The following is a 13,508-nucleotide window of genomic DNA, read 5'->3' as shown; positions in this document are numbered from 1 at the left end:
TGTATGCATGTATGTATGTATGCATGTATGCATGTATGTATGTATGCATGTATGCATGCATGTATGTATGCATATATGTATGCATTTATGTATGCATGGATGTATGCATGGATGTATGCATGGATGTATGCATGGATGTATGCATGGATGTATGCATGAATGTATGTATGCATGTATGTGTGCATGCATGTATGCATGTATGTATGTATGTATGCATGTATGTATACACGTATGTATGCATGTATGTATGTCTCTATATATAATACCGTTTGTCCTGACTGAGAGGGTGGAGATAAATTTTAGCCCGCAAATTATATATGAAAATATGTACCGCAATTTCATTGCTTCAATTAAACGTGAAATTAATTCAAATTAAAATTTTTACATTAAAGCTTAGAAAATATATTTTAATGTTTGTAATCAAAAACTAGGCTTATGGATGTGCAAACTAGCTTTACGAACCGAGTCGGAGCTGTAAACCGAAGCAACAAACATATTTTTCGGGCTTGCAGCTCCGAAAATAAACATAATTTTAAGAATTTGTGTTACTAACTAGTTTTTTTTGTCATTCTAATAAAAGTGTATCTTTGCTCTAACTTACTCACTTGCACTATCTCTCTCTCTCTCTCTCGTTCGCTCTCTACACACTTGTTCATTTGGCGATGCGAATGAATAAAAGCATATCACGCTCTCTCTCTCGCTCTTACACTCTTATTTATACATATCCTCAGGTTGTAGAATATTATTTTATTTACTATCGTACATTCCTTGTGAGGATGCTTCCAAATAGAACTTCTCGATGGAATTAGTTGATAAAAAAAAAATAAACATAAACATGACTTAAACAAAATGCAATAACTAATTACTAGCTAGCTTAATTATTTAGTTACGGCCATGCCAACATGCGCCATTGCGCGCTCGGCTTCAAATATGGACACAAACTGCGGCTCCAATGTGGAGAGAGCACGCCGGCTAAGCAGGGAAATGCTCTTGACCTCTCCATGATCCCGCTCGAAGGCAATGTATTCGAGCCAAACGCTCGGCTCTCGCTTGCCAAAATATGTGGTCATGAATTCGTAGCACATGCGCCAGGCTTTAATTGTGGATAAATCCTAAAACAAACGATATATAATGAATACGAAATGGATAAAGCAATAATAACCGACTTACCTTCAGTTTGGAGCTCTGTATGAGGTTGACCATCTCGCGATGCAACTGCAGCGACATGGGCGGCTGTTGCGCCAATTTGGCATATTCATCACGCGCTTTGGTCGGCGAATGCTCGTGCCACAGATAGCGCAAATAGCTGCAGCGCAGATCGGCAAATTCGGGCGAGGTCTCCTTGCAGGCCTGTGTATAAATGTCATTCAGTTGCCGCTTGGCCTGATTATCATTGCGCGCCCTATAATAGGCGATGACCATGTGCCAGAGGGAAAGGCCGGCGGCGCCCATCGTGCGGCGCACCTGGCTGAACAGCTTGTGAACGCTAGGCTCATCATCATTGCGGATATGGGCGGCTAGCAGGAGCTCATGCATGCGCAGCGATGCATCGTGCTGCAGTGCCTCGGTCAAAATGCGCACACAGGCCTCTCCGCCGTTATCGGTGCTACCCAGTATCATGCTTAACGTGGCATAATGCCTGGCATGCATCAGCTGAGAGCGATGGCCATCTTGCAGCGCACTCGCCAGGCACTGTTGGATAAAGGCGCGCTCCGATTTGTGATTTCTACTTAACGCCAGCATGGCGTCCAGATATAGGTTCCACATTTCCTGCGTCTGCAACTGCTGAACGGCCGCCTTGTAGACCGTCACGCAGAGTTCAATGCAACGCTTTTTCGATCGTGACTGAAACACTTGGACCGTGTCTGGACGCGTCTTTTTCTCACTCGGCTCAGCGTCGTCTTCGTTCTCCGCCATATTCATAAGATCACCCAAATGGAAGCCACGCAGCTCACGCTTTGCGAGCGCATCCCACAGCGCTGGCTCGCGTGAGAACTTTGTCTGTATATCATCGATAATGCGATGCTGTAGCCTGGCAGTGAGCTCTGCGTGATCCTCACAGCACTCGAGCAATTTGAGAAAGTAATCCAAATTTGTTATATTTGACAGGCTGTTGCGATAGACGGCCGCGACGCGCTCCATTTGTATGTCCTGCTCCGAGACCGTGTTGTCGCCCAAATCACGTTTGTTGTCCGCCACGGCTGCCTCCTTCAGCTGTATATTGAAGAAGCAACTGTTGAGCGCTTCGGAGGCGGGATGTCGCTGTAGACCACGCAACAGTATGTCCTGTACGCGCGCAATATTGGCACGATTGTATTCGTAGAGCCACAATGCGGCATTGATCCAAATCTGTGGATCACCGCCATGGTACTGCGGGGAGAACAATTCATTTTAACCGTTTCAGTTCTGACTCTTTCAGACTCGTTTGTCTGTTGACGAAAACTTACCGACAGCATCTTCTCGTATATGCCAGCCACCTCTTGTGGCGCAGATTTCTTGCTGAACTTGATGCAGTTATCCCATAGAGGCTGCTCGTGGGCAAACTTGTTGAGCATCTCCCTGTACATGCGCATTATCCGAGTGCAAATGGATGCTTTTAGGCCGTTTAGCTTGAGGCCGGTCAGTTTCTCCTTTTCGGTGAGTGCTTTGTGCATTGTTTTCTCGTACGCAATGAATTCCAAATAGTCGGACATGGCTATATGGCTTTTGGTTATATTTAAGAATAGGCGTTCGCGCTTGCGTACACATTCTCTGCAAATTAAACATTTGCACATAAAGTATTAGAATGCATATTTTAATTCGTGTTATTGCTTACCTGATTTGTTCCGGGGTAAATACTTGATAGTGCTTCATTTGCTCATATTCCGGCAGCAGCCGCTCCTGCATCTCTGCAATAAACTCGCCCATGTTGAATTACTATATTTTCTGCACAGGCAGTCTATTAAATTAATATTTAAAGTTTTTTCTTTTTATTTTATTTTTTTGCCGTCGCGCACGTTGTTCACATGCCGTTTCCAATCAGCTGTAGCACGTTTTGTCATCGATAGTTGTATGCAGCCCTGTTTCAATTTCGATATGCCAATGCGATATGTGATTTTTGGTTAATTTTTGCAGTTTGGTCACCCAAAATACCAAACTACTTAGCAACTGGTCACTTTTTTCAAACACAAAACTTTTAATTTACAGTAAATAAATAAAGTTTCCAAAAAACACAAACGCAAATTGCAATGGCCGAATTCTCAGTCGAGCGCGTAGAGGACAAACGCACAGTTAATGGTCGCACAGAATATTATTTAAAGTGGAAGGGGTATCCACGCAGTGAAAACACTTGGGAGCCGGTTGAAAATCTCGATTGTCCAGATTTAATAGCAACGTTTGAAGAATCATTAAAGAATAATAAAAAAGAGACTAAAAAACGCCTTTCCACATCGTCAACACCAGATTCGATACGAAGTAAGCGAAAATCATTCATGGAGGAAGATACCGACGAACAAAAGAAGTTGATTGGCTTTGATCGCGGCTTGGAGCCGTCAAAGATTCTTGGTGCGACCGACTCATCCGGATACCTTATGTTTCTGATGAAGTGGAAGGGTAGCGATCACGCCGATCTGGTGCCCGCCAAGCTGGCGAACGTCAAATGTCCACAAGTCGTTATACAATTTTACGAGGAACGTCTAACCTGGCACACTGGCAATGGCAATGGTAACGGCTCCGGTAGCGGATGTGGCAGTGCGCACGCCGCTGGAAGCGTTAGTACACCTGGCAGCACCGCTGACGCTAGTCCGAGCGGCAGCATCAACGATGAAAATATAAAACCCGACGCTGGCGCCGAATTAGGGAACGGAGACGCTGTCTAGCTTATTTCACAGAACTCGTTAAGCCAGCAAAAACAATGCCATGCAAAACTGCATGGATACACACAGATACAGACACACACACACACACACACAGGCACATGCTCGCTCCTACATTTTTACATACAAATAACATAGACATAATCATACATACATACATACATAGATATACATACAGGCATGTTCTTTATTGCGCCAACACAAACAAAACATAAGAAAAAAATTGAGCGTATTTCTAAAATAAAATAAGCATACATTTTAATATGTATAACTATAATAATAACAATGTTTCTTTATCTTAAGCCTAGTTTGTGTTTGTGTAGATTTACTAAATCCTTTTTGCGAACATAAACATTAAATACGATCTGGCAACGCCAATCGTCAATCGTGGGGGCAATCGATGTATTCGATAAGTTGCGCTGCCAAGCCGGCAAACTAGAAATAAAGCTGCTATAAATGCAAATGTTGTGCGTTTCAAATAAAATTCAATAAATAATGGCACAATCAAGCTCCATGAAGCTGCTTGGCGCACGCAACATGAGTTGCATTGTGGAGCGCATGGAGTGGAACAACAAAATGGATCTCATTGCATATGGCACCGAGAAAGGTAGGCAGCATCCAGCTGATGCGACGTCTTAGTTTTCTTACTTCCATAATTGATCTTAACATGCGCATGGATTTGTTTGCTGTAGGTGAGGTAATCATACAGCGGCTGAACTGGCAGAAAATCGTCACCTTTCCGACGCCCGGCGAGGATGTGCGAGTGCGTTCACTTAGCTGGCAAATGGATGAGACACTGTTGGCGGTCGGTTATAGCAATGGAAAGGTGGCGCTGCTGGATGCCGAAAGCGAAACCATAATATCGGGCCTAATCTACGATGATGACATCAAGAAGGTATACTTCAGCAAGGCGATCAACTGCAAGGAGAGCCTCGACAGCTACACATGCAATGCAAAGGACAAGCACAGACGGTATTTACCGAAACTGCCTCCGCTAACCAATATCGATCCGTGCCTGAAGACGCTCGATCAGAAGTCATTTCCCAAGGGCTCGCCCTGTTTTCTGGTGGTTATTATGCGCAGCGGTAAAGTGCATTTACTGCTCCTTGGCGCCCTGCAGGCGGGCAGCATTGATCTCACACAGCATGTACTAAATCCGGATCAATTCGATGTGTACGATGTGCGTCTCAATGGCGACTTTAATGCCATCTATGCACTACTTCGTGATGGCCAACAGCTGAAGCTGTTGCATTTTCATAATCAGGTTCTGCAGGATTCCATATCACCCATGCTGGAGCTGGCTTCCCACTGTGCCCACATACTAGAGACCAAAAAGTGAGTTCTTCTCGGCAGCGGCTATTATCACAACTAACTGCTCCAACCATTCATATATAGTTACATCAATGACACACAACAGTGCCTGACGGAAGCATGGGAGACGGTCCAACTGGAAATGGACAACAAGCTGACCAAGTATGCCAATTCGCAGGCATATGGCATGATATCGGCACACTTTCTGGAGCTGCTCGTATTCGGTTACGCCACCCTGGAGGTCGAGGAGTTTCTGTTCGAGTGAGTTAAGTCCCTACACTCAGTATACAGTGCTCATGGGCCCCGCCGCTTTGCTCTTCTCTTTTCACAATGCCACAGAACGTTGACGGAGAAGGGCTTCAAGAAGATAGCCAACTCAGTCGATCTGAGCCTCAACAATTTGCAGGGCCTGGTCTTCAAGCAGCTAAACGGAGCCGCCATTAACATGTTTTACTTTCTCAATACAATTGCGGGCTTTGGACGCATGACGCATTTCTTTGAGGTTTGTCTTGTTTGAAACGACGAAGTTAATCCCATTTAAATATAATGTTCCATCATAGGCACTCATCTCGCCGGATGTGGCCAGCGAGGCGATGCGCGCTTGCGGCTCCTATTTGCTGAAAGTCCATGAGCTGCAGCGCACGATTGACACGTTGGTTTATGACATGAAGCTGTTTCACTCTTGGATCATATTCACTATACTGCGCCTGTCCCATCAAGAGATACCCGATGATATGGTCTTTACCGGAAAGGAGAATGTTGCACTGGCTGAATTCTTTTGCGCCATGGAGCCCGATATCCCGGAACCCAGTGAGGGCGATGACGGCATTGAGGAGAAACCGGCAACAGCGTCTGGCATAGCAGGAGAGGATTCGTCTGGTGATGCCAGTCCAAGTCCGACGCTAACCCCGCGCAGTAAATTCAATTTGGAGCGCGTTGGCCAATATCTGGAGAATTCATATCTAACCCAGCTGCAGACAGTGAACCCAGACGAACTCTGGCCACGCCTGCTAGCCGAAAACGAATGCCTGGCGCAGTGCAACCTGTTTGTGCCACATGACAAGAAATTGTCACTGATACAGCAGCGCGACAAAATGTTTAACGCCATCGACGCAGTGTTCCATAAGCCCACGGAAAGCATTAGTGCCAGCTTCAAGCTGAGCACAGCTGTGATATGCAGTGATCTGCAACAGTATCCGAACGAATCTGCCGCTGACCCGGAACAGCAATCCAATTATGATTTTGTTAATTGCAGCTACCATGTGCACGAGGCGACCAAATGTGATATGCTGGCGTTGACAATCAGCCTACAAGAAGCCATGGTGTTGGAATTCAGTCGCGGCGATGATTACTTGTTGCGCTGCACGCGCGTACATCTGCAGCCTGGCCCGATCACGCCTCAGCTGCAGGAGGACTACTACAATCTGCGCTTTGTCGATCTCCAATTCTACAACGAATCCTCCATATCCATGCTGGCGCAGACGTCAACGCCTGCCACCGGTATACGTCCACACAGCTATTTTGTGCAGTTCTCGTTGAGCGCATCGCGCAATCACTGCACACAGCATCAGTTGGCACCCCTCATGAAGCTACCGGAGGCGACGGTGACGCACAGCGTCCACGATATACCGGATGCGGCCACATTTAAAGGCCTCGACGGTGTCTGTGAAATGTTGGCCGTCTCCGGTAGCCGCAAGGTGGCCACCGTTCTATCTGATCGCCGGCGCAAGATGACCATATACGAAATGGAGATAGAGGAGGAGGAGGATGACACGGAAATGTCCCAAGCGTCGTTCCTAGAGATCAGCAAAGAGTCTGTGCTGGCCACCTGCTCCAACGAAGCGGATAAAGCAGACACGTAGTATTAACCAGCCAGTGAATGGTTGGGGCAATACAAAATAAAAACAACTCGTTTTAATCGTTAAATCAATCTAAATTTCCAATCAAATTTTCCAACAGTGAAATTTCATTCGATTTTCATAATTTTTTGCTCCATTTGTTTTTCTTGTTACTACACTTTACTTAGCAAAGAAATAGTTAAGTATATTATAATTATAAAATACATGTATGTACAAAATTCAAAACAAGCGGTTCACGTACCACGTGCTGAGTCTTAATTAAACTTTATGCAACAAAATGCTGTAACATTTAACTTTGAGCCACGAAAATGTAAATTAACTAATCTAAACTAAGGCCCAAAACAGACCATCAACCAATTACCCTTCCAAAAAGAAAAGAACAAAAATCAGGCAATCGTTTCGAGTGAGAGAAAACTAGTGCTTAATTGTTACAATTTGGATCCATAAACCAATATATATATATATAGAAATCTGTAGCCAGACATAAGAAGTTCACTTGGCTCAAACGTGTGTTTAGCTAGAATATAGTTAACCTGATCTTGGCATAATAGTTTATATATATATATATAATGCATACACCCAGCATGTCTGAAGCTAGCTACTCATCTATCCCGCTCGCACATCACCTTCTTGCTGCTGTTGCAAAAGTGAAGCTACATTTTGGTATTTGGCTGGGATATGCGGTTCAGGTTCGATTGTTGGCCAAGTGTCGTATGGGCTTTTGGGAGCAACTGAACTAACTGATTTCGTACTGATATGCATCATCTGAATCCTCGTCGCTGGACATGTCGCGTTTGCGTCTCCGCTGCTCGCGTTTGCTCAGCTTTTTGGCTGGCTGTAGAGGTGCGGCCGCAGCCGTCGCTGTTGTCACCTCTGGCTCATCTTTCTCCTCGGGCACTGCAGCCTCCTCATCAATAGTGGACGTCTCAGGCTCAGCCTCAGCTTCTTCTTCCTCGGCTTTCTTCTGTGTCTTGACCAGTTCGCACAAGTATTTGTAGCGCACCAAGCACTCTTCCTTGGTCTTTTCCGGCACACTGTTGGCAATCTTTTGCCAACGATCGCCGCCGGCGGTTTTTCTATATTTAACGATGGCCGCCTCCAGAGCGCGCTGCTGTTCCTGGCTCCAGTTGGTCTCTGGTATAAGCATGCTCTTCTCATTGCCAGTTGGTGGGCCCTTTTTGCTCTTCTCCTTGCGCACCGCCTCCTGGGACTCCTGGACTATGTTCTCGGCAACGCTTTCCGTTTGTCCTGGTATCCGATAGCCGTTCTCCTTCATTTTGGCCGCCATGAATGTCACCTCTTGGACGGTGCGATTCATGGACTCGGCTATGGTATTCCAGCGACTGCCAGCACCGCCCGGATATTTCTTTACAAGCCTGATAAGTTCCGTCAGATCCTCGTCTGTCCAAAAGCCGCCGCTAACCGTAGTCTTTAAACGCAGTTGAAAAAAAAAACATTTAAGCAATTATCGTTAGATAGCTTGACGGGATTTGCCGCTTACCTTCTGGGAAACTGGACGTATTGCGTCATCTTCGGTTAGCTCACGCGCCTGGATTTGCGAATAGCCGCGTAACTCCTCCTCGGTCTTCTCAGGGGCCCGTGTGTTCTGCTTGCGCTTGCGCAGATTCTCTTTCTGCTCCTTACGCAGACGCGCCTGCTCCTCAGCCTCACGTTCCAGTTCCTCCTGGCGACGTGCCGCTTCGATCTCCCTGAAATTAATATTGTCGATTCAATTGCATATGAGCTCAGCCCCTTTTACTTACTGTCTGCGCTTCTCCAACGCCAACTGCTTCAGTTCATTGGCTTTGGTGAATGCATTTTTAATTGTCTTCGGCAGATTCCAGATGGCGACTGGTATTTGAATTGGCAGCGTATTGAGTAGTGATGGCATTGGGATCTCGTTCAGAATGACGTCCATGTCGATGTTTTTGTTGCGCTTCTGCAGCTTTTTGAGCTTGCTGCCGAACACCTGCTCGGCTGTGTACTTCTTTTCCAAGTAAGCTGCCCAGGCGAACATGTACTGGCCCACGGTGATGATCAGGAATATAATGAAGGCGCCCTCGTAGAGACCAATCTTACGCATCCTGCGGTAGTAATAGAGAGCGGACTTCCAGTTGGGCATGCCGTCGCGCAGCACCTTGTCGTATTTTTCGCGTTTGGATGCATCCTTGAGCACCTCGTAGATGGAGACGAGATTACGAAACTGGATATTGGCATCCTCGGCCGGATTCTTGTCCGGATGCAGCACAATGGAAAGCGTGCGAAAGGCGCGCTTTATTTCATTGTTCGTGGCAGTGTGATTGATACCCATAAACTCGTAGAAGTTCTTGTTGACCTCTTCGACGAGATCGAAAATCTCCAGCTCCTCGGAGTGCCAGGCGCTTGCTGAACCGCATAGTAGCAGTAGGCCAAATAGTAATGACGAAAGTGTCGTTCTCGTGTGCAGCTCCATTTAAAATCGTTTAATAGAAATCAACTAAAACCGAAAAGCGGCGGACCCCTGCACGCCTACACATACACATGCACACAGGCATTCGCGCACGCACTCACGGCGAGCTGTCAACGTCAAAAGTGGCAACGTCAGCAGTAAACAAAAACAATACTTGCCAACGTTGCCATATCGTTCGACACCAGGGTGGTGGTAAGCTAGGCAAATAGTTTTAAATTTGTGACGAAAAAATATGTGTTCTCGAGTTTTAAGCGTGTTTTGCCTGATTTTAAGCATACGCATAAGTATTACAAGTTTATCATATGGCAAATGTTTATATAAAATCAGAGCTATCGATAAGTGCGCGTGCAGCTCTGCAGCCCAGCACAGGCCTGTTAAATGCTAGCGATATATCGCATAGAAAACATAGCTAATAGCAGCCACACACAACCTAGCGCTATAGGATTTGCAAAAGACGAAAACAGTGAAAGCGGTGTGAAAAAAGCAGGCGAACAGAGATAAGAAACAAAATACAAAAGTCAACGCAAGCAGCAGCGGCGCAGCGTCAACTCAGCGCTAGCCGCTGGGGCTCTTTTTAAATGGATTAAGCGTTGCTCACACAGCCAGATAACAATACGCCAGGGGGAAGCGAAGCGAGAGCGCGGACCGGACCGGAGCAGAGCAGAACGGAGCCATGTCTTCGGCCGTCAATATACAAATCGTATCGATGCCGAATCTGGCGAAGATCGAGAGCTTTTTCAAGGATGTCAGCTATCGCGAAACGATCGAATATAGCGCCAATTTCAACACACGCCTCTGCATCGAGCGGCGACTGCGGCTGCCATTTCTCGATCCACAGACAGGCGTTGCACAGAATCACTCCCAGCTGTTCATGGACAAGCGACAACGAATGCCTGGCTTTCGCCAAGGCCAAATCTACACGTATCCCGCGGCACGTTGGCGCAAAAGTCGGCGCCAGTACTTGACCAAGATGTACACGTGAGTTTCTCATTGACTACTTCCATGCTGATATCGTAGCTAAATCTAACCTCTACACACACGCGCACACACACACACAGTCGATTTCCGGAGCGCCCCTTTCAGGCGCTGCGCAAAGAGCACGAGGCGTTGGTGGCCAGTGGTCTTAATATTGGTGGCACTGGTGCCAGCGGCACCGCTAGCATAGCCAGCACCAACAGCAGCAGCTCAACGTTAAGCCTGCCCAACATGCTGACGGGCGCGGGCGCATCGACAACGCCAACAGTGCTGAGTACGCTACACAACGATACGACGCACGATTTTAACGGTGCGTTCAGCATGGAGGAGTCTTGTTCGCTGGGCGCCGCCGGCGGCGACACCTCCGACAGCAAAGACAGTCAATTGCAAACACAGCAGCAGCAACAGCAGCAGCAGCAGCAACAATCAAAAGATGATCTGCCCAAGGAGTGGTTCTACGATGAAATGGACATGAACGACGTAGACTCGCTGGAGGAGCCAAAATCTCCGGCTGACGATGAATACGACTATGATCCGCGATATGGTAACAAAAAGCGGCGCAAACGTCGACCGGGCAAGCGTGCAACGATACACGCCAGCAGCGAAACTGCCAGCACCAGCAATAATAGCAGCGCGCGCCGACGCAGCGCTGTGACGCGAACGCGTGTTACCACGACAGATGCGGCGCTGGATGCGTCACTGGAAGCAATAGAGGCGGGCGACATTGGCGGCACACCGACATCTAGCGGTGGGCGCAGATCTCGCGGCGCTGGCACACGGGGCAGGCGACGTGCCAAAGGCGCCACAACTGGCAGCACCACGACTAACGCCAGCGGCATGCCCAGCAATACATGTGATCCGCCCAGTCCGGGCCTGGTTAATGAGCCACCATCGTTCGAAAGTGCCGCCGCCGCTGTTGGCGTTGGTGTCGGCGTTGGCGTCGAGGATGGCAATGCGCATTTGCGCAATTATCGCAAGTATCTGTAACGCTAGGATCAGCCCATGGTGGCCCATTGGTGGCATTTTGCATGGACCACATTCACCCACTACCCAAACTACCTATCAGTCTATCTACTTATCTGTTTATTGCATTCGTTTCCTAAACGGTGATTACTATTTTTTTCAACATCTGTAATTTAAAGTTAGTTTAAGGCTTAGTTTATTAGTTCCTTATTCGAGTCCAGCACCTGACACGACCAGATCCGACCCGACCAGACCAGACCAGACTAACCAGGACGAAACCACCAAAACACATCCGAGCAGGCGTAGCTAAATTTGTATTCTACTGGTAACTCTATCGCCTATCTAATTGTACGTTCCCATAGCCAATTGATTGTTGATAATCTAACGTATATATATACTCTATATACACATTAATATATAGAATATACATAGGTATATTTATATATATATATATATAAAGCAACTTTACTTAAACTAAAACGAAGGCTGCGGCCAAATCAATCGCAATCTACAAACGGTTTTTGTTGCCGCCAACTTATTTTTTCTCAATCTTGATTTGTTCCCTTTTTTTTTTTTGTTGTTTTTTCTCTTTAATTTAATATAAATGTTAAGTTCAACTATTAAATTCATGGGCGTAATGTATTCTTAGGCAGTGTGGTAGGGTTTAGGGTTTCAGTCCAGTCCAGCGCAAAAAACAAAAAAATAGAAAAGAAAAACAATTTCGTAAACCAAAATTTTTCTATAGGAATAAATAGTACATTTCTTAAGGAAGAGAGCTGAAATACAAAAGAAAAAGAAACAAAAAAAGAAAAAGAAAAAAAAGAAAAGAAAAACTGTGTACATTTTGAAAATCAAAGACAAAAATTCTAATAAAATTGAAAAGAAAGAAAACAAAAATCATAATTTTACACACCTTTGGAAGGCTTTTATACAAATTTTTGAAGTTATTTAGATCTGGACTATACATGTTTATTGTATGTACATAAACAGTGTACATTACACTAACAATCAAAACTTGGCTGAAAAAAAAAAACAAAATAACAATTTGTATGATGAAAAAAAAAATACAAATAATATTTATGTATATAAAACTCGTAATTATAAAGCAATTTTCAACCGATCTCTATATTGTTTTGTCTATTCGAATCCAACATACAAACATTATTTGAGAACACAATATATATTTTTATGTATAAATTTTATGCGACAACAGAATCAACAATTAATGATCATTTCCTTTATTTACCGTAAGTGAGAGAGATGACGTCAGAAATTCTTCAGCTTTCAGGCAAAAGTTTCACAGTGAACGGCTCCCGTTAGAGTTTTACCGTTTAATGATCATATGGCGCTATTGCTGAAAAACTATCGACGCCAACTAGATGTCTGGCTGCTCACAGATTTGCCGATTTGCTGGCTTTGGAATTAGAAGCCGCGCAAGCGTTTGCAGCCTTGCTGCGTTTTGGCAGTGTGGGCGTGGATGTTGGCGATGGCGTTGAGGATTGCGTTGAGCGCTTGCGTTTGTTTTGCTTTTCCGACAGATCGTTGAATGCCTGCACTATTTGCTGATACATTTCATCGACATTGGGAAACTTTTGGGCGCGCGGTGTGCGTTTTAGACCGGACCAAATCGGACGCTGCTCATTGGCATTTGTTGTGGGATGGGGGGCGAAGGACAACTCAAATGCGCCGCGTCTTGGAGCTCCTTGGGCATTCAGCTGCAATTGGAGCTGAAATGGCTGGCCTGCAGCTTGCATTTTACTTAGCAGTGCGGAATGCAGCTCCTCGGCGCGACGACGAAAGACTCGTCACGAGCGGCAATGCTCGATGTAAAGCACTGGATTAGTGGGGTCCAGCGCTTTTGACTCCTCGCCTTCTGGCGGCGACTGCATGAAAATACATTAATTCTCATTTATTTATTCAAGTTAGCGACATATTTGCTGTAACTTACGCGTTTAGGGGCAGCCTTTTTAGCACGCTTTGGCGGCATTTTTACTCCTAGAAAAGAAACTGCCTTTTTTAAGAAAATGCGCGCTGAAATTCTTTGCAGAGTGATATTGTAAACTTGTATCGATATCATTAGTGCCTAGCAACAATGTG

The 13,508-nt window shown here is 45.8% G+C and overlaps 6 protein-coding genes across 7 annotated transcripts; 3 read left to right on the top strand and 3 right to left on the bottom strand.

Annotated features, from left to right (window-relative positions):
• Positions 1-541: 541 nt before the first annotated feature.
• LOC115767830 (U3 small nucleolar RNA-associated protein 6 homolog) lies at positions 542-3,008 on the bottom strand. Its single transcript, XM_030712171.1, has 4 exons — positions 2,816-3,008; positions 2,448-2,751; positions 1,171-2,370; positions 542-1,112 (listed from the first exon to the last, which is right to left on the bottom strand). The coding sequence occupies exons 1-4, from the start codon at positions 2,905-2,907 to the stop codon at positions 879-881; spliced, it is 1,830 nt and encodes a 609-aa protein (XP_030568031.1). The 5' UTR covers positions 2,908-3,008; the 3' UTR covers positions 542-878.
• A 136-nt stretch (positions 3,009-3,144) lies between these two features.
• Positions 3,145-4,095, top strand: LOC115767804 (chromobox protein homolog 3). Its single transcript, XM_030712136.1, has one exon. The coding sequence runs from the start codon at positions 3,228-3,230 to the stop codon at positions 3,855-3,857; it is 630 nt and encodes a 209-aa protein (XP_030567996.1). The 5' UTR covers positions 3,145-3,227; the 3' UTR covers positions 3,858-4,095.
• An 80-nt stretch (positions 4,096-4,175) lies between these two features.
• LOC115767801 (anaphase-promoting complex subunit 4) lies at positions 4,176-7,047 on the top strand. Of its 2 annotated transcripts, none has more exons than XM_030712132.1 (5): positions 4,176-4,461; positions 4,547-5,189; positions 5,250-5,426; positions 5,505-5,667; positions 5,726-7,047. In XM_030712132.1, exons 1-5 carry the CDS (start codon positions 4,350-4,352, stop codon positions 7,025-7,027), a joined length of 2,397 nt encoding a protein of 798 aa, XP_030567992.1. In that variant the 5' UTR covers positions 4,176-4,349; the 3' UTR covers positions 7,028-7,047. The 2 variants fall into 2 exon arrangements, with proteins under 2 accessions (XP_030567992.1, XP_030567993.1); XM_030712133.1 differs by having other exon boundaries at positions 4,350-4,461; positions 5,250-5,420.
• A 4-nt stretch (positions 7,048-7,051) lies between these two features.
• On the bottom strand, positions 7,052-9,644 carry LOC115767802 (uncharacterized protein F54F2.9). The gene is made up of 3 exons (XM_030712135.1): positions 8,788-9,644; positions 8,526-8,733; positions 7,052-8,453 (listed from the first exon to the last, which is right to left on the bottom strand). The coding sequence occupies exons 1-3, from the start codon at positions 9,474-9,476 to the stop codon at positions 7,761-7,763; spliced, it is 1,590 nt and encodes a 529-aa protein (XP_030567995.1). The 5' UTR covers positions 9,477-9,644; the 3' UTR covers positions 7,052-7,760.
• A 236-nt stretch (positions 9,645-9,880) lies between these two features.
• On the top strand, positions 9,881-12,256 carry LOC115767867. Its single transcript, XM_030712225.1, has 2 exons — positions 9,881-10,451; positions 10,532-12,256. Exons 1-2 carry the CDS (start codon positions 10,147-10,149, stop codon positions 11,433-11,435), a joined length of 1,209 nt encoding a protein of 402 aa, XP_030568085.1. The 5' UTR covers positions 9,881-10,146; the 3' UTR covers positions 11,436-12,256.
• Positions 12,257-12,311: 55 nt separating this feature from the next.
• Positions 12,312-13,430, bottom strand: LOC115767852 (selenoprotein BthD). The gene is made up of 2 exons (XM_030712205.1): positions 13,360-13,430; positions 12,312-13,294 (listed from the first exon to the last, which is right to left on the bottom strand). Exons 1-2 carry the CDS (start codon positions 13,396-13,398, stop codon positions 12,803-12,805), a joined length of 531 nt encoding a protein of 176 aa, XP_030568065.1. The 5' UTR covers positions 13,399-13,430; the 3' UTR covers positions 12,312-12,802.
• Positions 13,431-13,508: the final 78 nt, after the last annotated feature.

Source organism: Drosophila novamexicana, unplaced genomic scaffold (assembly GCF_003285875.2).
Source record: "Drosophila novamexicana strain 15010-1031.04,08,12 unplaced genomic scaffold, DnovRS2.1 tig00001466-arrow-arrow-pilon, whole genome shotgun sequence".
NCBI classification, from domain to species: Eukaryota; Metazoa; Arthropoda; class Insecta; order Diptera; family Drosophilidae; genus Drosophila; species Drosophila novamexicana.
This window is presented reverse-complemented; position numbering and strand designations above follow the sequence as displayed.

Coding starts and splice junctions, on each gene's coding strand:
- LOC115767802 (XM_030712135.1), bottom strand. CDS start 9,476: ATGGAGCTGCACACGAGAACGACACTTTCGTCATTACTATTTGGCCTA. Junction 8,734..8,787: donor GCGTTGGAGAAGCGCAGACA/GTAAGTAAAAGG, acceptor TATTAATTTCAG/GGAGATCGAAGCGGCACGTC. Junction 8,454..8,525: donor TACGTCCAGTTTCCCAGAAG/GTAAGCGGCAAA, acceptor CTGCGTTTAAAG/ACTACGGTTAGCGGCGGCTT.
- LOC115767801 (XM_030712132.1), top strand. CDS start 4,350: ATGGCACAATCAAGCTCCATGAAGCTGCTTGGCGCACGCAACATGAGT. Junction 5,190..5,249: donor CACATACTAGAGACCAAAAA/GTGAGTTCTTCT, acceptor ATTCATATATAG/TTACATCAATGACACACAAC. Junction 5,427..5,504: donor GTCGAGGAGTTTCTGTTCGA/GTGAGTTAAGTC, acceptor ACAATGCCACAG/AACGTTGACGGAGAAGGGCT.
- LOC115767867 (XM_030712225.1), top strand. CDS start 10,147: ATGTCTTCGGCCGTCAATATACAAATCGTATCGATGCCGAATCTGGCG. Junction 10,452..10,531: donor TACTTGACCAAGATGTACAC/GTGAGTTTCTCA, acceptor ACACACACACAG/TCGATTTCCGGAGCGCCCCT.
- LOC115767804 (XM_030712136.1), top strand. CDS start 3,228: ATGGCCGAATTCTCAGTCGAGCGCGTAGAGGACAAACGCACAGTTAAT.
- LOC115767830 (XM_030712171.1), bottom strand. CDS start 2,907: ATGGGCGAGTTTATTGCAGAGATGCAGGAGCGGCTGCTGCCGGAATAT. Junction 2,371..2,447: donor TATACGAGAAGATGCTGTCG/GTAAGTTTTCGT, acceptor TTCTCCCCGCAG/TACCATGGCGGTGATCCACA. Junction 1,113..1,170: donor TACAGAGCTCCAAACTGAAG/GTAAGTCGGTTA, acceptor CGTTTGTTTTAG/GATTTATCCACAATTAAAGC.